The sequence below is a fragment of the Corvus moneduloides genome, chromosome 3 (assembly GCF_009650955.1).
Source record: "Corvus moneduloides isolate bCorMon1 chromosome 3, bCorMon1.pri, whole genome shotgun sequence".
NCBI classification, from domain to species: Eukaryota; Metazoa; Chordata; class Aves; order Passeriformes; family Corvidae; genus Corvus; species Corvus moneduloides.
The window spans coordinates 81,622,953-81,644,151 of record NC_045478.1 but is presented as its reverse complement, the minus strand read 5'-3'; the positions used below and the strand labels follow the sequence as shown (position 1 = coordinate 81,644,151).

General features: G+C 40.2%; 1 protein-coding gene across 3 annotated transcripts in view; it reads right to left on the bottom strand.

Moving 5' to 3' along the window:
* RPS6KA2 (ribosomal protein S6 kinase A2) overlaps positions 1-21,199 on the bottom strand; it is a 282,924-nt gene that overhangs the window by 12,206 nt on the left and 249,519 nt on the right. For all 3 annotated transcript variants that reach the window (XM_032102444.1, XM_032102446.1, XM_032102445.1), the window contains 4 exons: positions 20,665-20,790; positions 6,564-6,653; positions 4,941-5,099; positions 3,604-3,765 (listed from right to left, as the gene is read on the bottom strand). In XM_032102444.1, coding sequence (XP_031958335.1) covers positions 3,604-3,765; positions 4,941-5,099; positions 6,564-6,653; positions 20,665-20,790 — 537 coding nt within the window. The remainder of the gene's footprint in view (positions 1-3,603; positions 3,766-4,940; positions 5,100-6,563; positions 6,654-20,664; positions 20,791-21,199) is intronic.

Genomic DNA, 21,199 nt, shown 5'->3' with positions numbered 1-21,199 from the left:
TGAAGTCACCAACTAAGCTCAGGGACCACCTCCAGATCTTCCCACAAAAGCAAACTGCCCTCTCTTTATTCAGTTCTGTTACACAAGGATAGTTTTGTCCTCTTCAGATAGACTGGTAGATAGATCTTTTTGCAAAGCACATGAGAAAGGAATGTACAAATTCAGCAAGTCTTTCTCTCACCTGCAGCCTTATTACCCAGGAGCGATTTAAGTAGCTGAAGTCTATCACAGAAACTATGAAGTCTATCACCAAACTCTGCTAAGGAAGAACAGTTTGAGAAATTGTTGCCTCGACAGATTTTATAAATGATGAGTGGCAAAGCAACCATCTGCCAGGTGTGCTGCTGAGTGAACATTTGCTACCTGGAAAAAAACCCCAACAAACCAAAAAACTCCCACAGCAACAATACCAGGAAAAAGCCATAGTTCCTCCTGTTGACAAAGCTGGCAAAATCATGCTTCTGCCTCTCTCTCCTGTACATAATATATAGGCTTTCTGGCTGATTTATTTATTTCCATTTCTTTAGTTCCTGCATTCATTCTCCCTCTATTAATGTTAGTTTTTATGGGAAAAACTTCTTTGGTATATGACAAACTCAGCTGCTTCTTCCTTCACCTGTGAGACTGAATAGCCAACATTTATCTTTTGTTGTGGTCATTCTCACTGACTTTTGAACAGTTACATTTTCACTCCTTCTCTGTTTTCCTTCGATAACCAAGGACAATCAAGCCCAAGGTAAGTGACAGAAAAATGGGGCAGTGATGATACTTAGTGGAGCAGGTTAATAAGCAAGTGGTTACACAACCCCAAAGTGATGGCGAGGTGTCGTTGTGTGTTATCATTCCGTTTGCAGGTGCACTGCTAGATAACAGGGACACTCACTCTGTGCCAGTGCCTAGGGAAAGCTTTGCTGGCAAACACCTTTTTATCAATAGTAACTTCAGCCCACAGATAGCAACAGGACCCAGTGAGTTATCAGTTAGTGTCACTGCTATTTGAAAATGTCTCCGGCAGGTCTGTGTTTTAAAAGAGAACACTGAGCTGATGGGAGAAAGTGTGGGAAACCTTGGCCAAAAAGACTGGCGTTTGATCTGGGCAGGAGATGCTATGGAACAGTAACAGGCATGTGTCTTAGCAACAGATCAATCAGGGAGAGAGCTTTGCAAAAGTTGCAGTGCTGTCCTCCTGTAATGGATGCCAAAAAAATTTTACCACTGATTAAGGAGTTTAAGTCACTTTGAGAACTTAGTGGGATCTGAAACAGAGGCACGAACTGGTTCTTAGTGCCACACCATAGCAGGACATTGTGGAGGTGTATCCTGGACATAATGATACCCTGGGTTCATCCAATTCTGATAATGGCTCAGGTATTTATCCAACCCTTTTATTTTTATAGGCTTTGACTTACCGGGTTAACAGTGTTACAAACACAGTTTTTTCTCAGTTGTGACAAGCAGGGATGTGAATGGGTACACAAGATAATAAAAAACCCTCATAATTTCAAATGACAAAGCAATAGTTCTTCACGAATTTTGTAGGAAAACTACAGAATAAAATATTTTTACTTTATCCAAGAGCACTCTACTGCATCAGTAGTACAACAGCCTGGCTCCTTCCTCTTCGCATGCAGCACGACTCGCACTAGGTGGCAGCGTGCCTCTTTCGGATAGCCTTCATCTTTGCTCTTGCTATCACCTAAAACACAAATTAACTGTTTCCAAAATAAAGCGAGATCCAAGGGGGCAAATATGTCCTCCTTCTTTGGTCACTACCGTCTTTGTCACCAGCTCAGCTGACTTTCTGCCTCCTTAGTTATTTTCCTGATCATGTGGCAGACGTTGCCATCGGACTTAGACAGGGAACATGAAAGTCAAGTCTAGGCTGGAGGGCAGCATTGTATCACAGGTAAAATGTAAAAGCACTTAAGGCTTTATGTAAGCTCCCTGCCAGTTCTGGTAATGTTTCAATTAATCTCCAATGTCTCCTGCATTAGCAGGACCTGTATTACTCATCACAAATGACTGGGAGTGTGATTCCTGCTTTCAGTTCAAATCAGAAGAGTCTGATCTGAAACTGGAAATGTTTGTGATTACAGAAACTATACAAAATAGCCAATCTTGAAAAATAGCTACACCTATTTTAAGCATCTTGAACCTTGGAGGAAATCTGAGTGCATCAAATCTTGCAAACATGATTATTTTTGTGGTTTAAAAATTGAATGGCTGTGGTGCCACACAACTTTTTCAATATACTTCGATAAATTTTGAACAGCTCATTCCCATTTCTAAAATGGAAGCCTAACCAAACAGCAATTAAAAACCCCAACCAATCTATCTTGGCAATAGAAGATTTTTTTTGCTGAAGAAAAATCTGTTATGAATTTATACGGGCCCAGCAATAGTCTCAGTATAACAAATTCTCCTTCTGATGCAGGAAGGCTGTTGATTCCTGTAACTTTTGGTATCATGAAAGGACCTTGTACAGAAAGATCATCCTATTTTTCTCTTCCCAGCCACATACCACACAGATGAACATAGCTTGGTTAGCTTAGGGAGAAAAAGAGATTGCTAGATTATACTGAGAGACACTGGTATTTGATAGTAGAGAATGGATGAAGTATTGAAAGACAATAGCTTTTTGTTTTTCTTATAAGGACCAAAACAAGCAAAGGAAGACACACATTTGAAGTAGTGTATTGCAAGTACTAAAATTTTTGATTTTCATCACTCCAAGAAACGGGCAATTACCCAAGAAATTAACTTCTTGCTCCTTCATTGTGAGGAAGCAGATACGAACATCTCATGGGTCAAATACAGCAAAGAGCCCAAGCCATGAAACAGCTGTATGACCCAAGCCCACTCCCGCAGGGCTGCATGAAAGGAGCAGCGCTTGCCAGTGATGCAGAGCCACCTCTCCCTGAGCTCAGGACAAACTGTTTGGTCTTCCTCCATTGCCCTGTCTGTAAAAATGAGAAAGCCTTTCCTACATTCCCCAGAATAGGGGGGATTGGTACTAGGAAAGCCCAAGACAAGAGATGTTTCTTTACCTCAGTAAAGTCAACAATACAGCTCTCACTGATTTCAGCACAGTAAAGATTTCATGCAAGGGTTTTTGTTTTCAGTCTTATCACAGAATCATGGAATGGTTAAGGATGGAAGGGTCATATAGTTCAACCTCCATGCTCAAGCAGGGTCCCCTAGAGCACTCAGCATTGTGTCCAGATGGCTTTTGGAAATCTCCAGAGAAGGAGACTCCACAATGTCTCTGGGCAACCTGACACCAGATTTCCCTCTTAAGCCTTAATCCTGTTCTGATGCAGTGCACCAGAGGGAAAGCACTCCGATTAGAAGCAGCTAGAGAAAAAAAGATATGTATCCCAGTAATGAGCCAAAGCATAGTGTGCACCAGTCCAAGACAGACACCAGCTTCTGTCAGGAGAAAAACAACTGCTGTGACAGGACCAGGAATAGGAAAGTTATGGTAATAAAGGCTGTTTGAGTGCCAGTAGCCTGGTTTCTGCCTTGCTCCTCTTGTAAAGGCAGCAAGGGAGAAAGGACTGCTTCCCGGGACACACTACTGAAGGCTTTGAAATGTGATCCTACCTCAGGTGCGACAAAGTTGGCTGTGTAGCAGGGAGTCATGAGCAGCCCGTTCTCCGCTCTCAGTTGCTTGGCAAACCCAAAGTCACAGATCCTGATGGAGTCTGGGTTTCCTGACTCATCCATGTAGAGGATATTACTTGGCTTGAGATCTCGGTGCACCACCTTAAGAAAGAAGAGTGAGAAATGAGTGAGAAGAGGAGGTCAGGGAGCACTTAGGCTTGGCTACCACTCTTGGTCTGCTGGTTGAGGTAGGTCAAGAGCTCACGCCGAAAATATTTAAGTTTGGAAAAAAACTTGCTTAAAAGCCTTGGACAAATGAAGGAAAAAAAAAAGTTAAAGTCTGTTAAAATGAGAAATAAAATGTTTGACAGCCTCTGCTGGTGTATTAAGAAGGTGGCTGCTGCTCTAAGGGGAGGCAACTTCCTGAGGGTGGTCAAAGTTGGCTGTTGTACAAACATCTTGGTGGTAGAGTCTCCTGGAACTTGATGGCCCTGAATACTCAGCTGAAAGGTGAAGAAGAAATCACATCATAGGAGGAAAGTGTGTAAGGGTCTTCTTGTGACTGTCCATGTGAGTGGCTCACACCTGAAAGGAGGGATTCATTTTTTTCTTAATTTCAAAATGTATTCACAGAACTTCATGTGACTGTGTGTTTTACCAGACATACTGCATTTCAGTGGCAGGAAAACAGCTTTTATTTGTTACAGCAAGACTGAAAATTCCCATGAAAGCAGAGAAGCCAATGCACAAAATGCACTTTGTTTTAACCATGAAGCAGGAAAAGCAGTAAATATTTGACTAGTTATCCAAACTGCTTGTCCCTGAAATGCAGAAAAGGAGAGATTTTCAAACTGTTGTATATAAAGAGCTTAGACTTTAAAAGTCCGATTTTAACAGCATGTCAGAAGTCTTTCCCCTCAGCTGCTCAAAATGCCACTTCATTTGGAGAGCTGAGCATTTGATTTTCTACCTATCTGCTGATTCAGCTCCCTATTTGAAATGTTGCTAAAAGTTCAGGTCCTGCAATAATGATTGTGATAAAAAGTATACAACTAATATCTCAAGAAGGTACATGAACTTGAAAGTCACTGTAGTGTGGGAAAGAAAATACTACTTTGATATGCTTCGGGTCAGTGGAAAATGGATAAAAAGCCTATGACCCTATTTCACAAACCAGATGTAATTATAAATATGGAGAAAGTTTTTTTTGGGGAGGGGAACATACTAACATTTCAGAGAAGCAAAATCCCAACCATTTTCTCTTTCTAAATTATTTCTAAACATAGTTGTATTTTAAGGAGGTTGATGCAGCTAAGCCAAAAAAAAGCAGTGCTTACGCCCTGAGAGTGCAGGTAGTCCACAGTCCTGGTGATGGTGCACAGCACAGCGCTGGCCTCCCGCTCTGAGAAACACTTCTGCCGAAGAATGCGGTCCAGCAGCTCGCCTCCCCGCATCAGCTCCATCACCAGGTACACGAATTTCCCATCATCATAGACCTGGAACAGCCATACCATAAATACATGCTTTAGACCCATTAACTTGGTAAAGGTTGGTCCTTTAACCACAGTGTTGGCTTGCTTGTGTGAGATGTTGCAAGAAGAAAGTGTCAGCAAATGTGTGGGAAATGTGCTTATTATGCCTAACAACAAAAAAGAAAACTTTATAAAATGACTTAAGTCATCACTGTTTTCTTGTGTCTGTAGCAGCTTGCTGATTTGTCCACACAGAAATGCAGCTTTCCTGGTCTGCTATCATGGCAGCAGAGCAGGCTCAGCTGTTAAAAACAGCACCACTCCACACAGCTTCAAATGTCTGCTGGCTCTCACCCAATCATTCTTCTCAGTAGTGTTCTCTCTTTCCACTTCCACAGAGTAACATTTGCCATTTCAAATATCAATATTTCCCTTTGACTCACGATCAGCTAAAGAACTGTATTATACTGTTGGCCAACGCTTGCATCAAATGATATTATATAGTTTATATTTGCAATTCTGGTGAAAATTGTTGATATCAGGTACAAGACACATTCAATGTCAATGGCAATTGGTAAAAGACATTTTGTCATTTAAATTGGGGGACAACCATTTCCATGTCATCATCCTTTATCTGGACTGCAAATAATAGGCAGTGTTATAGTCATCAATGCTAAATGTTTCTGGAAAGGAATATAAAACCTTATTTTGCACAGATTTTGGGATACTCTTTAACACTAAGGAATTAGGTAAGACTTTCCTGAGAGCATGTGATTAGCAGATTTTTATAAAATTCACTAAGGTCTAAACCATAATATACTGGCCACTGACACAAGCAGGATTTTGTTCTGTAAACTCTGAATATGACACGGTGTGGACTATCTTAGGTGAGACTTCAGACAGCAAAATTAAAACATCTCTGACTAAAGACCATTACTCCACTTAAGCAAAGTGAAGGCTATTTTTCATATGAAATGATGAAGAAAAATACCTTAATGACTTCTCAGGCTGCTTGAGTAGAAGGTAAATAGTCCCTGGCATTAAAACACTATCGCAGTGACTCTGTGAGCTCTCCTCTCCCCAACAAAGCAGACCTCACAGGCTGCATGGGAATGGCTGCTGCTTGTGAAAGATCATCTCCCTGTCCAGCAGCACCACTGTGTGTGTTCAGCAGTGTTCCAAAACACCCAGATAGGGAGATCTCCTTTTAAATAGTGCTGCCAACCCAAACCCATTTTGTTGTTCTCCAGTACTGTGCCCCTTTGGTTTATTTATGGTTTGTAAGACAGTAACTGGAGAATGCGTAACCTGAGCAGTCTTTCCAAACGCTATCCAGTAATTTGTTAAGTCATGTTTTTCTCCTTGATTTCAATGGGTCTGGTTTTAGCTCTGACCTTCAACTGAAGAATTTTCCAGACATGGACTAATAAGTAAGCCTGACTATAAGATGAAAATCATTTAATGCTGAAGTGCTCAAAGACTACTCACATCTTTAAGAGTAATGATGTTTGGATGCTGTCCATATCGCAAAAGTATCTCAATTTCTTCAGAAGGGTCTCTCTTGCTCTTATCAATTATCTGGAATAAATGAAGCACAGTGCAGTCAAATACTGGTTTGCAGCACTAAGCATAAACCAACCAATTCCTACAGTTTAAACAATTTAATATTCAAAATTCCTCTATTAATCATTATCCTAGGAGAGGACATGCAAATGAGAGCCATGCTGACTGTCTGCCAAAGCAGACGGAGCAATAATTAGTTTAGATTCTGGAGGCGTAGGCCCTCTTTTTGATGCCTACAGTTCTGTTTACCCATAAATAATGGCAGTTACAGGAAGTGTCATTTAGAAATCAAACAACCTTGAGAATTTTAAAATAACAGTAGTTTTAAAATGATCTCTTTGACATAAAAAATTGATGTAATCATAATATTGGCACATGCTTGTATATATGCTGATAAATTAATAAAAACTAATTGTCATATGTATTTGTCAGAAATAAAAATGTATAGACATTTCTGTCAGGGGAGATTTGAATTGAAGCTATGGGCAATCACTTGGCTCTTTGGGCCAAGCTGTTGTAGTGAACAACAGAGTGACCACAGATTGCATTTGGCCATGTAACCGAACTCCCCACCCATTCCTAAACTGGAAAGAAATCTGCTTTATAGATCACTTTCATGTAGTCAGCATCTTTTGCCTTATCAGAAAGTATAGTAAGACATGCAAACTTTTTAGTTTTGTAGCAGCCAGTCTTAGAAAAACATGACACCTGGTGCTTAGAGAGCATCACTGCATGGAAAACCAGCTATGAGGAGAGCCCTGACTTCTCCTCAGTGATTCTGTTACCTGTACTTGGGATGTCAGTCAAAGAGCTTTAGTCATTTGTCCAGTTGAGGGCATTGATTAATGTTTCTCACTTTGCAGATTTAAACGATCAATATGAAACAAAAAATAATCCTAAGGGAAGTCTCTGCAATTTTGGAATCTCAAAAGCAACTGCCCAGGAAATGGCAAAAGACTCATTCTACTGAAAACTCATTAGGAGTACACTATTTCAGCTCTATTTCTTACTGCTAGAAAACAACAGCAGTACTTTCGAGTAACACATTTACCGAAGTGGAATGGGTGGCATTTTCAGAAAATCATAATTCCATTATCGCCTTGGATATCAAGGCTTCCAAACTTAAATGGGGTTAGTTCTCTCCAAGAACTAGGCACAGAGCACAGATTTAAAATGATGGTGTTATCAGGGAAAAAACAGCTTTTTAAAAACCTCTCTGGATAATGAAGATAAATGCCTGCCTGCTTTTTTATAAAATGCATGCATTTTTCATGGTTTAATTATGGTGATACAAATTCAAGTACATGAGTAGAATCTTATGCATTAGCTATAATAATGCATTACTGCATATATATCAGAGGTTTCATAGTCATCATGACTGGCATGTATGTGCAGTGATAATGATGGTCAGTAGCTGTCCGTGGCTCAGGTATGGATTTGATGCCATATCAGTGATTTGGTGCTGGATTAAAAGAAGTATGACAAATCAAAGTGCAAAAGGCAGCTGATGCAGGTAAATTGTTGTTGTCCACATTTGAATAAATAAAGGAAAACCTCAAGAACAGGTGAATGAAAAAAAATAATTCTGCTGCTGTTCTCCCAGTTTAGTTGAGAGATTATCAAGAATCCAATGAAGTCCTGACCAACTGACTCCTCAGGAATACAACCACAGTGACTGAATGTGTCCCACTCAAACAGTAACTCTAATATACAAAAAGATCCTCAGGGCCACTTCCTTGGCTAAACTAATATATCTCTTATCAAGTTACTGGAGTAACTCACATGTGCCCCTGTTAGCATCTGCCTGCCTTGCACAAACCTTGCCACCCATGTGAAGTACCACTATCACTATGCTACTGTAGCAAGCTATACATTCCAGATTCCTTTTCTGTTGCAGCTCCCCGTGAAAGGAAATATCCAGAGCTGGGGAAAATTTTAAGCAACTATTAATAATGCAGGACTATAAATGCATATATATGGCCTAAAAAAATCCAACCCAGAAATAGTCTCAGCTATTGACAAAACCGAAACCAACATAACCCGAAGCACTCTGCTACCGATGTAGTAGTAACAGACTTTTAATGCTTCTAACTCACAATATGCAATGTAAATACAAACTGCAAGACAGTCCCCCTAAATATGCACGCCTTTTGTTTTAATGTGTGTGCAACCTGCAATACAGTGATTAGGTGGACAGACAAGCTACCCAAAACCACGCCACAAATCACTGTCAGAGCTATGAATGGACCTGCCAAATTCCTCTCGGTCCCTGGGTAGTTTGACTGGGCAGACCAGAACAATTTTTTTCTTCCACAGCAAGAGTCTGTCACCCTGACAGTGCCTCTCTTCAGCGTGCCTGTGACTTACCCTTGGCCCATGACTGATTAAGCAGCAGAGGAGGTGTCTGCTGCAGCTGCAGCAGAAATCTCTCTGCAGTTCAGACTGGCTGCAGTATGCACAGTTTCTTTATTCGTATGTTGCAATGGCCACAGCAGTTCATTAAATATGCCCCAGAGCTCTGCTGTGATACCCAGTCTTCCTGATCTTCCTTTTCACAAAGTCATAGAATCATTGAGGTTGGAAAAGATCTCTTGAGATCATTAAGTCAAATAATTAACCCAGCATTGCCAAATCCACCACTAAACCATGTCCCCAAGTGCCATATCTAGATGTCTCTTAAATGCCTCCAGGGATGGTGACTTCACCATTTCCCTGGGCAGCCCGTGCAGTGCTTTACAATCCTTTCAGAGAGTTTTTTGCTGTGTTGTTAAATGCACCCAGAATTTCCTGTGGTAAAAAACAGTATTTGCCACCCCAGTCCCTGTTTCCTCTGAGACACTGTGTTTTGCATGAATACAGACTCTTCTCTGTTCCTCTCTGTGACAGTACATGAACCTCCAGCAGCTCTTCCTGTGCAAGGAATATGTCTTTCCTTTAGGAAACTCATTCTGATTTCATTCAACTAAAATGCTGAATTCAACTAAAATGTTGAATGTTCACTCTCTAGAACTCACAGAATTAAGGGAAGATCTCAGCTACTAGTCCTGAGAATTTGAGTAACAGGTAACGATGCTACTTTTCTATTTCTCTCTTTAGATGTGCGGTGAAGAACACCAAGTCAAAAAGCCACCATAATGCATAAGTAACTTTACTGAAAATACAGTGTGAGCTCCACTGTACCTGGGCAGAGAAGAGCTGTGACACACGAGGGTCTCCTATTGCCCTTCAGAAGAGAAAGAAGCTGAGCATAAGGTAAACAGACTTTTCTCTGTGCATTGGACACCCAGGGATTGTTCAGAAACTCATCTGTGTCAAACAGTGTATGAAACAATTCCAGAGTAAAATGGGCTCAGTACAGTCAATAGTGTCCTTTGTTCTGATAGGGCACTTGTTTGTTCTTTGACTATCACATCCTTTGTGTGACTAACTGACAGAAAAAGGTGCCTTTTCTTTCCTCAATGGGATTTAGGGTAATAACCTCATGATATTTTAAAGTCAGTCAAGCTCCTTTAAAGGACAATACTGAACACTATCTCTATTAACAAAGAAAGGATCAGGACGGAATATTTTCAAAATCCCAATTAACACATCTGTCCAGTTTTTACAAGTCCTTCTACAAGTCTTCTGCATGGAAAAAAATCATCCAATTCTCTTTTACTAATGGGTTTTCAATGGCTTTAGCCTTGCCGGAGCAGACTGATGAGTATAAAAGAGAGTATCAGTAAAATTCTGTGTGGGTAAAGCCTTGCTGAAATTGGCGCAGCAACTAAATAGACAGTATATATATATATTTGCTTGTTGCCTTTTTGTGAAGGTATTTGCATGCTTCCAGCTGTGTAGATAAATCTCTTCTTCTGGACCTAGTTATGCCACTAGCAAATGCTGGAGCCTTCAGCTGTTTGATACCACCCACCAGCTGGGGCTTACAGCCTTTACAGCCCTGCCAAAGAAACAGTACGTGTGAGCACTCCCTAATCTGCTTTCCCTGAACCAGCCCTGCTAATACAAATTGCCTTTTCAAACACTGAAATTAACCTGAACGACTGTGCACAAGAAGAAGGGAGAATGGCTGTGTTTCTCACATGGAGTTCTCCATCACTACAGTTGTGAGATTGGAAAAAGGCAAGCGGTGGGAGGAGACAGTGTAACTGCCTTTGCTGTCTGGAAAGTGAACAGCCTAAAAGAAAAAGTGAGAGAAAAGCAAGAGAGCGAGAAAGAGGACAGAAAAGAAACATAAGATGATGGGAAGAGCAGTGATATGAAACTGAGGAAAAGGATGGGGCTCTGGCCAGGTTAAGCTGGAGCTAGCCAGAAACCAGCTCTGGAAACTGCTCTGTTGGGTCTTTCTGTGGCGGGGAGAAAGGACTTTGTGCATCTTTAATGACCAAACAAGACTGTATTAAAACATTTGCTTGGCTCTGACTTGATTCTTCTCTTTAAGTGAGACAAGACTCAAAAGCTGTCTGATCATGTCAACTGAAATGGGTGATTGTAGCCACCTTCCTTCCTGGGGAAGCTGAATGCACCCAAGACTGTCACAGTGTTTTAACCCTTAACACCATGGTGTGTGCCACGACCACGGACTGCAGCAAACATTCTCCATTTTATTTTATAGATTCATTCCACAATGAAACCCACAAACACGGGGAAGCATTGAAGGCACACCCTGCAGCACGGGAATAGATAAAAAGTAGGTTGAGAAGCTTTGAATTAGGAGTTTTGTTGGGTCATGCTGCAGAGGCATAAGCCATAGCTCTTTTTCCCCCCAGTCCCAAATGGGATAAGCCTCTGCTCTGTCTTCAGCTGCCCCAAGTGACCTTTCCTGGCAGCTGAAACTGAGATACCAGAGTGTGAACTGAGGCAGCTGAGCTACTGGTACAAGTCCCAGTCTGCTTCTCCAGCAACATAAAGTCCAGCAGAAGGTAGGGCAGACACCTGGGCACTGTCACAACTTGTACAGCCACAGCTGAGGCTGCCAGTGTGTTTAGGCAGTGAGATGATGTAAAGCTCCTTTTGATCAATACTAGGGAAGTTCTAATGGCTTTGTGAAAAAAGCATGGAGGAGGAAGAGAGTTCTATACACTTTTAAAAGCTGCTTTATTTTCTGTTATATAATGTTTTTTTCTATAGTCTGTTTGGAGAGTAAGCATGGGTTAATCTCCTTTAAGAAAAGACTCATTACATAGTGTGATGTGATAGTCCCTGTAAAAATCCTTTACTTTTCTGAGAAGTGAGGGATGAGCAAAGGGAGAATTAATTTTGTGTCCCTTTGCACATTATATCTACACTGTGATGTATTTGAAAATTCAGGGCACCACTAGTGGAAGTGACTATAGGTGGGATTTGCTTCTCTTCTGAAAAAAGGAGGTGTGACAGCACACAGAGATTTCAACCTGACAGTTTCATCTACAATACTAATTCCAAAGAAAGTATCACAGAGAGAGTTTCCTGCAATTCTGTGCTGCTGGAAAACGTACAGGTTTCCATTTCAGTAATATTTCCTTCTAAAAATAAGCTCTATTCATGCCAAGCATCTGTTTTAATTTCGTTCCTTTTTTGATGTCAAATAACTCAAGCTGGATGAAAATCACTGCAGAAAGGCTAATATTATTTAAAAGAACATGGTATAATTTTACATTTAAGATGTCTCCAAGGAGAACTTTTCCAAGCCTCATAGTTTCTGAGGGACTATTTGCTGTGCTATTAGTTTTGATTAGCTCCAGAAATTCATTCCCTCCATCCATGTTTAAATCTTTCAGGAAAATAGAGAAACGACTATTAGAAGAAACAGGCCTAATTAGCAATACTTTTCTGAAATAAGGACTGCCCATCCAATCAAGCTGTGCAGGTGAGACATTAAACACTTCTGCACACAGAGCATGCCCACTTGCTGACACTGTTTGCTGACTTAGCACTCCTAAGCTGTCAGCTGGAACTGTTAATTAACTGTTCTTGTTAATTAGCACTTATAGGGTAGCAGACATTTTCCAAGCAGAGCAGAAACAGTAACAAATTTATTTCAATAGCACCCGTGAAACAGAAAAGCTCATTCTAGGGAGAAGTCTTCAGTTTTGGAGGCAGAATAGCTTGGTGGAAAGGCTCTGCACTGTTTCAGTCTGCTCTGCTCAGCACATTGTCCTCGGATCAGACTGATGAATTTTCAGTCCATCAAATAACTGCAGTGCTGCTCCCACCTTCTTCTACAAAAAGCTTCAGGGATGGAAACCAGTGTATCATATTCAGAATTTACAAAAGGGGAAAATTATTACGTCAGTACGGAAGACAAATACAAGAAGCATAGTTTGAATGTCCCCAAAAGAGAAACAGAGGCACAAAGGACCAAATTCTGTCCAAAATACTTTCGGTATTTGGCAAGCAAACTAGCAAAGAGAAACATCATATTATTAAGCTGTAGAAAAGTCGCTGCCTGATCCTAGGTCTCAGAAAAGATCTAGTTAGCAGCGAGAAATACCATAATCTCACATTCTTCAGAGGTTCAGCCATGCCAAGGAAAGAGACACTGTGAGCTTTGTGATGAAGCGGGAGGGAGGCTGCAGGAATCCTTAAACCAAAGATGTACAACCACTACACATTTAATATTTGCTTCAAAGCTGAGATTAAGAGGTGACCTGCACATGTTTCTGTATTTCTACCTGCCCTCTCTGATTATTTTGTTAAGACTTAAGCAATGCTTTGACCCCATTCAGCCCAAAAATCCTGACCCCATCAGGATCATTGAGTCCAACTCCTATCCGAACTCAAATCAAAACAATAGAAAAGTGAGACTCGTTGAAGTTTTTGCAGGTATTTCAGAAACCCCAAATCTTAAAAAATGAGGATGCCATATAAAATATGCTATGTTGCCTCCTGTTATGGTGAATGTACAGAACTGCTCTGGTCCAGTGTGGAAGTTAGGTCGTTTGATAAAAGTTTTTGAAGTGGGAAAACCAAAATAGCCTTCAAAAAGACTGTCACAGATCAGACATAAGATCCTCATAGACAATAATAATCTATCACCCTTTGATGCTTCATCCATTGTCCTGTAAATCATTTTCTCTTTCCATCACATCTAGAGGACACCCTCCATGCTGTTCGTAACCTCTCTTAGTATGGTAACTAGCCCTTATTAGGGCTATTAATGCTGGTTTCTTTGCAGAGCGCTCTGGAAAACAACCCTCCCTATGCCAATTCAAAGAAGGACAAAGATTTGTGCTTAAATCTGCTCTGAAGCCTGTATCTCCTACATGGCACTCTATAGGCTACAGAATCCGGTGCCCCACTGCCAAGAAGCTTGCGTGTGCTTCAGACACTCAAAACCATCTTTTCCTTAGGTGTCTGGGCCACATTATTTCCTGATGCCCAGCTTTATAAACCAAATTCCATGGGAGAACCTGGTAAGTGTTCTCTGCAGTTTATCAAGGTAAGAAGGGATCTTGTACCTCTGACCCTGCATTTTGTAAGGCTACATTTCCACTAATATGAGAAACCCAACTTCTTGGCATGTGAGGGGGAAGATGTCTAGGTCATCTCCTTGAAGAGTCTGCTTTACCAACTGCTCTCACAATCAGACTTTTTTTTCCCCTGAAAATCCCTTTTTTAGCTTCAAGACATTCTGTCTTCCTTTGCTGTCTTTAGCAGCCAAATGGTTGTCATCCATCATTTATATCACCTTAGAGATATTTATAGATTTTGATTGCATTCCTCTGGGCTCTTGTCTGTCTTACATCACACGTATTTGTAGCTCTCTTGGTAGAGCTTGCCTTGCAATTCTTGCATATTTTCTGTTACAGATTTTCTCTAATTTGCTTATATTCTATCTTAAATCATGGATACCAAAAGAGCGCATGATCTCACAGAGTTCAGTATTCCTACTCAGGTACTACAAGAAAAACTCATTTATATGCAAACATGTTAGTAAGATAGAAATCTATAGGTCTGCATAAGAATTTTATTAATAAAACTGTAACTACACTAGCAACATATTTATGAAATGCTTGTCTGATGGTGGTATTCAAATATTTGTATTTCCATCCTATGAATTATTTGAAAACACTGAGCAGTTGCATTATGTATTCAGGGAAGGAAAGCAAATAGTAATGAAAAATTTTGGGAAGATTGCAGTCAGAGACACTTTCTCAATAAAATATTAGAAAGTATCTTTCAGAATGGTTAGTATGATCTTGCAGAGGCAAAAAATTTGCTCTTCACAGATAATTTGATAAGCCATCTTGGGGAAGAGCAAGGACAGTTAGGGGCTTCCAGAAGCATGGCTGACATTCTTATTTCCCTTCACTTGGCTAACAGGTTCGATAATGAGGTCCTTTTATATAACATTATATTCTTCCTGATGCGATTTTTTCCCCAAGTGCAAGATGTGACAGAGGCCTACCCTTACCCATACAAACCTGATTGTGACAGCCACCCAGCAAAGTCAAGGGGGGCTTGCATTACTAGGGAGTGAAGGAGAACTGAGACAGCACCTCAGCATCTGATCCATGCCCATTCAGCCCATCGTCTCTCTTTCAGAGTCTTGATAGTGCTCTGCTCCACCAGCAGGAACTTCTGCTAAATTTCAAAGCTAAATTTAAAGGAGATGCATTACCAGTGGTTCTGACCTGGAGATTGCTGCACATACCCTGGGGCCTGACCCCTGTACCATGTTCTGGTGCAGGCAGAGGGAGGAAAAGGCTGGACAAGCAGTAGATGACAAGCAGCTGGTTTGACAAGCTGGCAGACTCAGGGCCAAGAAATCTGAGGTCAGTCAGCAAACTTTCCATTGACCTGCCTATTTATATACTGATATATTTATCCATTTTCCAGCAGACACTAGGTACCTCCCAAACAGACAAGAATTGATACAGAGCCTTCCCTGAAATTTTCACTGTCTCTTTCACTTTAGCGACTTTCTATGGTTAAGGAGAGACAATTTTAAGCAAATCTCTCTAGATCTACAGACACCTTAACTTTCAAGGAGATTTAATGATGTTTGGGCTGTTTTTTTTATTTCACTAAATAAGATTCCTATTTTCTTTACTGCATTCAGCACCAAACTCCTGACCTAACCATAGTACAGGTTAAGGAGAAAATGTAGAGCCACTAAATACTACTGTGGAACCTCCTGCCTTCAGATTACTGTGCAATTTTATCTACTTACACTAACCACGTCAAAACAACCAAATCAAGACCGGGAACATCAATGGAAGAGGAAAATGAAGTTTAAGGAAATAATGAATAAACTCTGGAATTTAGACGGATTTTAGTGACTATGTCACTCACTGTTACTACAAATAAATAGACGTATACAACCAGTTCGATTACACAGGCCTGCTAACACTAGCTCTCATGATCTCTGTTTATTGACAGCATGTTGACATCACCTCTCTGCTGGTATTGAATTTTTGTAGCTAATTAAAATGTGCCTTCTCTCCAGTCTGCACATACCAAAACATGCTAGATAGATGTGCTTTCAGTGCTTTGCAATTACCAGAATGATACATGAGCTGTACGATTTACTCAGACTCTAGCATAAACTAACTTGTATCCCAGTGGCAGACATAGATGCAAACTTTGGCTTAGCTCAGAACTGTGGAACATCTGGAGCCAAACAGCTGGTTAATACATTACAGAGATAGGAAAAAGTCATGAGATTCACATGTGTTTCAAGATCCAAATTCCACTGTAATATTGGCATCTGCAAAATTGGACTTGTCAACTGGGTCGGTCTCTACTATATGTTTCTTCTTCAAAGGAGGGAAAAATATTTATCCTGTGTTTTTACCTAGTTGTTTGCCCTGTCTCTAACAGCGTGAAGGGACTAAAAACCCACAAGACTTAACCAGTTGGATATTCTTTTGACCTGGAGAAGAAGGCGGTTGATATCAAGCTGTTGAATCTGGCACCTAAGCCACCCGCCTCTGCAATGTCTGGGGCAGGACTGGGGGTAGAACTGGCCCAGCAGCAGAAATTTCTACTTGGCTATTATCCACCAGTAATCTCTCCTGGGGGTCAGGAGTCAATCTAAATAGATAAACTTTCAGAAACAGGGAGATGAAATCAAGTCCTTTTCTAACTTACTTAATCTGGTGTCAGTAAGAAGCAGATCCAAAAATCCAGCTTGAAAGCTTCATTAGCGCTCCAAGCTTGAAAGCTGTGCAATAGTTTTAAGTAAAGAAAAACATTTGGAATATGCTAATTGCATCACATCTCTGGCAGGTTTTGCAAAATCTGATTCACCGAGAGCTCTGAACTCCAAACAAGAGCTCTTAATCTGTTTAGGCTTCCATTGCAAACTTTCTTCCACCCACAGAAACCCCTCCCGTCTCCTCTAGCATCATTCTTTTACTTAATTAACTTATTTTCTATAGATACTGATGTGCCTTAATACTTCGATCTGATTTTCCTTTGCTCCTGACCTCACCATTACATATACACCCATGTGAAGTATGTGACTATGACAATGCCAGTTCTCTTTGCTATTGAAAATCATTAGGCCTGCTGTAGTCAAGATGATCAATATCATAGCAGAAGAATCTGTAATACAATAGAGGTCCATCAGAGAAACACTTGTTTTCCCGTCTATCTTCTTTCTACCAGAGTCTTAGGAAGCATCCAACTAAGAACATTCTGTGATTCAGAAAAATTAACAAATACTTACTTGTGTTTCAGAACTTTTTACTTTTTTTCACCAGAGAATGAGACGGAAGGAAAGTTAAGAGTAAAATTTTAAAAGCTCCTCAGAGTACGTACGTGCAGTAGAATATGACACATGGACTTGCTAAACCAACATCTACCTGCACTGACCTAGATAGGTGCCTATTAGTTTCAGAGTAGACTCAGCTGGCACGAAATCTGACTGTCTACAGGGTTTTTTCTCTAGCATGGTAGTGAAATGCTCTCAGAAGTGGAGATATGTCTGAATTCTGAAATACTGCACTTAGGAGCCTGAGGGCATGTCTAAAATAGCTTTAGAGTTTATTATTAGCATTTCATTTTTACAGATGACACAGAAGAAGAGGGAATAGGTTGCAAGAAAATTCTCTTCTTCAGCAGGCTCCAGGACTGGATTTACAAAGGCAGTACAGCTGCCTACAGGTGCTGAGAAGTGTCTGGGGAAAATTCCAAAAGCTCCTCAGTGAGCAACGTGCCTAGTCTCAATGAGCTCTGAAAAGAGTGAAATTCCAGATCTGTTCAGATGCTTTTACAACACCAGCAAAGAACTTCTTTGCACTGCTATACATCTAATTATTTCTACAAGATGCCCACAATTAGTAGCAGATGGCCATCAAAAGGAAAAGGGATGATTTTCCATTTTAATAAATATATTCTCCTTCTGGGCTAGGAAAGGTTTTGCTTTTCTGACTGTAGCTCTGACTCAAGTTACTCTGGCCAGGTAATTTCCTGTCTCAGTAAGACACCACACAATAATAGTAAATAAGGTGAGTGGCAGTCTGCATTGAAGGATTATTTACTTCCACAGTGACATGATGTGTGTCGTCCGCAGTGATGCCACCACATAATTTCCCTAACTCCTTCCCTACCACCAGCCTCCCCTGGGGGAGACAGGATGCTATTCTCTGACGTGTTGGCAGTTCATCTGAAAGAGGGAGCTTTTAATGAGGTGGTGCAAGGCAAGTGGGGCTGCTGCCTATCACATAAACTATCACTGCAGATACTTTTTCCTGTGAACATTAGGTACTTGAGAACACTGGGAAAATTATACTTACTAACACAAATGAAAAAAGCCTAATTACAGTGATTTTTATAGAGAGAGTTAAAGGATGCATGTCAAAAGGGACTGATATATAATTATGATAATATCTGTTGCGACTCCTGTGCTATCTAATTACTTGAAATGGGTGGCATTGTGCAATTTTTTTGAAAACGAGCTACTCTGACAACAAAATGATATAATCTCATTATGAAATTACAATAAAATTGAAAGAAAAGTAAAATTAATATATTGGTAGGAGTAATAGTCAAAGAGGCAGCACTAAATGTGCTGGAAAGAGAATAAACAGAAACCCACCAACTGTCTCCAATCCCAAATCTGTGCTACACATTTGACTCACACTGTGTCAGAAACTGAGATGCTGCACATGTTGCCTACACTGGCAGTCAAAATCAAGACGTATTTACATGACAAGAAAAGAGTTGTAAGAAGTGGAGGAAGAAGTAAAAAGAGAAAATATTAAAAAAAGGGAAAGAGCATAAACCTAGTGCTGAACCACAGTGCTGAACTCTTCTGGAGTTTTGAGTGTCTCCATGCCTTGGCTTTTTTTCTGGATCCTCTGAGGTACCCCAAACACCCAGCTGCTGAGCATGCTGGACCCTGTCAGATTTGGGCATGCAGACTTCTTCGAGGGATGAAGTTTTTCTATTTTGGTTTTCCAGTGGCTGTATTACACTGATAAATCTGTCCACAATACTTGATACAAATGAATTATTAAAGTTATTACTTTAATTTAGCATACATTTTGTTCATCATGGATGTATTTAAATTATACAGAACTCATACCTATTATAACATAATGCCATCTGTTGACAAATTACCTGGGCACTGAAAAAAACAGATTTTTTCATTCATTAGAAATAAAAATAGTAGCATATTCATTTGCAAGCCCACAGATCTGCTGGTAAGTCTATGTTCCTGATTATGGTGTAGCGCAGAGAAATCAACCATTGTTTGAACAGTGACATCAACAGATTGTAGGTTAATAGTGTTTTCCAGATTTTTGTGGCCACCATGAGGAAACATGAAAATTTTCATGGATTTTCACAGATACTGCATTGTCATCAGTCTAGCAGTGGAAAGTAAGACTAAATAAAATATTTAATCTTATTCTATTGGCTGTCTGGAGGTAATTTATCTCATGAACTGCAGTTTGGATCACTTCCTTAAGGTCTCATCATCTCACTGAATAGCAAAGACACAATCTCATTTATTAGCAAAATTTACATCTCTTTTCTAAAATTTTAAAGTAACTAAAGTAGAGTGGCAGTTGGCTAGATCCCTTCATTTAGTGCAAGTTTGGTAAATACACTTCTCTATGAACTGCAATCTGTTCCCATGAGATGCTGCAGAGTGAAAGGATCTGACCTAACTTCCCCTGTCTTCTCAAATTCCTTGTTACAATCTAATCTTGTCCCTTCTTGGTACAAGAACAAAAACATGAAATACTGTTCTAACATACGAGTGTTTTCATTGCTACACTTTTCCTTAAAGGAAAGTGCACTTTTGGAACTCTTCCTCTGAGCTGCAATCTCACAACCACTTGCCACATACCCTGGTCTGTACTGCCTGCTGAAATGGCTGCATGCTGCTCATTCAGCAGCCCTGAATAGAGATTATGACAGTGCTCTGAGCATGGCCTTGCAAAGTAGTTCTACTGAAGTTCTTCCCTGTAGGAAAAGGTTCCCTCATCTTAGCTGCTTCCTGGCCTCAGTGGCTGAGGTGACTCTGTTTTATGCACTGCTGCTTGACCAAGTCTGAAGTTCACTGACTTGTCTTTAATGCCCACCTAAATCAATATTTTAAATTTCGGCTGAAGATCGACTTGCTCATTTTGATAACATTTGTTTTGAATGCAAGAAGTAAAAAAAGAAATCTGAATTTTTGTATGTGGTCATGGTTTTCACTGAAAAATCTGTCTAATTACAACAAAAAAGTCAGATCTATACAACTTGAGAAAGAAGAATAAATCATGATTCAACTTTGCAATAATTTTATATGTGAGTTTTTTAAATTATGATGATTCAGTGTAGGATATGTAAATCTTATTCAGTTTGCAAGGAGCACGGCTGAAGTGATTAAAAAGTTTTTTCCACTGAGGAATTCTATGTGGTGAGACTGAAGTGTGAAAAAAAATAAAACTTATCATGAAACCTGCCATCTTACAAAACAGAAAAAGTCCCAAGCAACACCCAGCAACAAGAAATAAGCCAACAAAAAATCCAGTGACTCCACTGCTGCCCAGGCTGGCAGAGCAGTCTCAGCTGCATTTCTGGCATTTACCAGAGGCTTTCTTACCTTCACTGCAAACTCTGTTTCTGTAGCTTTATGAACACATCTCTTGCACACTGAATAGGAGCCAATTCCTATGTCCTCCTTGATCTCGTATCCATCAGTAAAATGAATGTTGTTCCCATGTAACTGCTATAGAGAAAGACAAAAGAAACAAGGTAATCAGGACAGGGGTATGTAAAAGCAAAGGCTAGCCTCCTCTTGATGGAGGTGCTTGATCTCTCCTTCACAGAACTCTCTTGTCCTTGGCAGCTTTTCTAAGTCCAGTTAAAAAATTATGAAGCCCTTTACTTAAACAAATAAGTGTGTCTCTTCCCTTTTTACCTTTTTCCAGTCCATAAGATGGAGTTGTCCATGTAGAAATAGCGGCAAAACCACAGTGATTTCCTAAACTACTTTTGGAATGCAGAAAATCACTATCTATTAGAAATTCATAGAAAACTGTGGGGCCAAATCTCCTGACAAACCCACATATCTTGACAATATAAACTGAGGGGCAGATAACTTATAAAATATTAATAGCTTCACAGTCTTCAAGAGA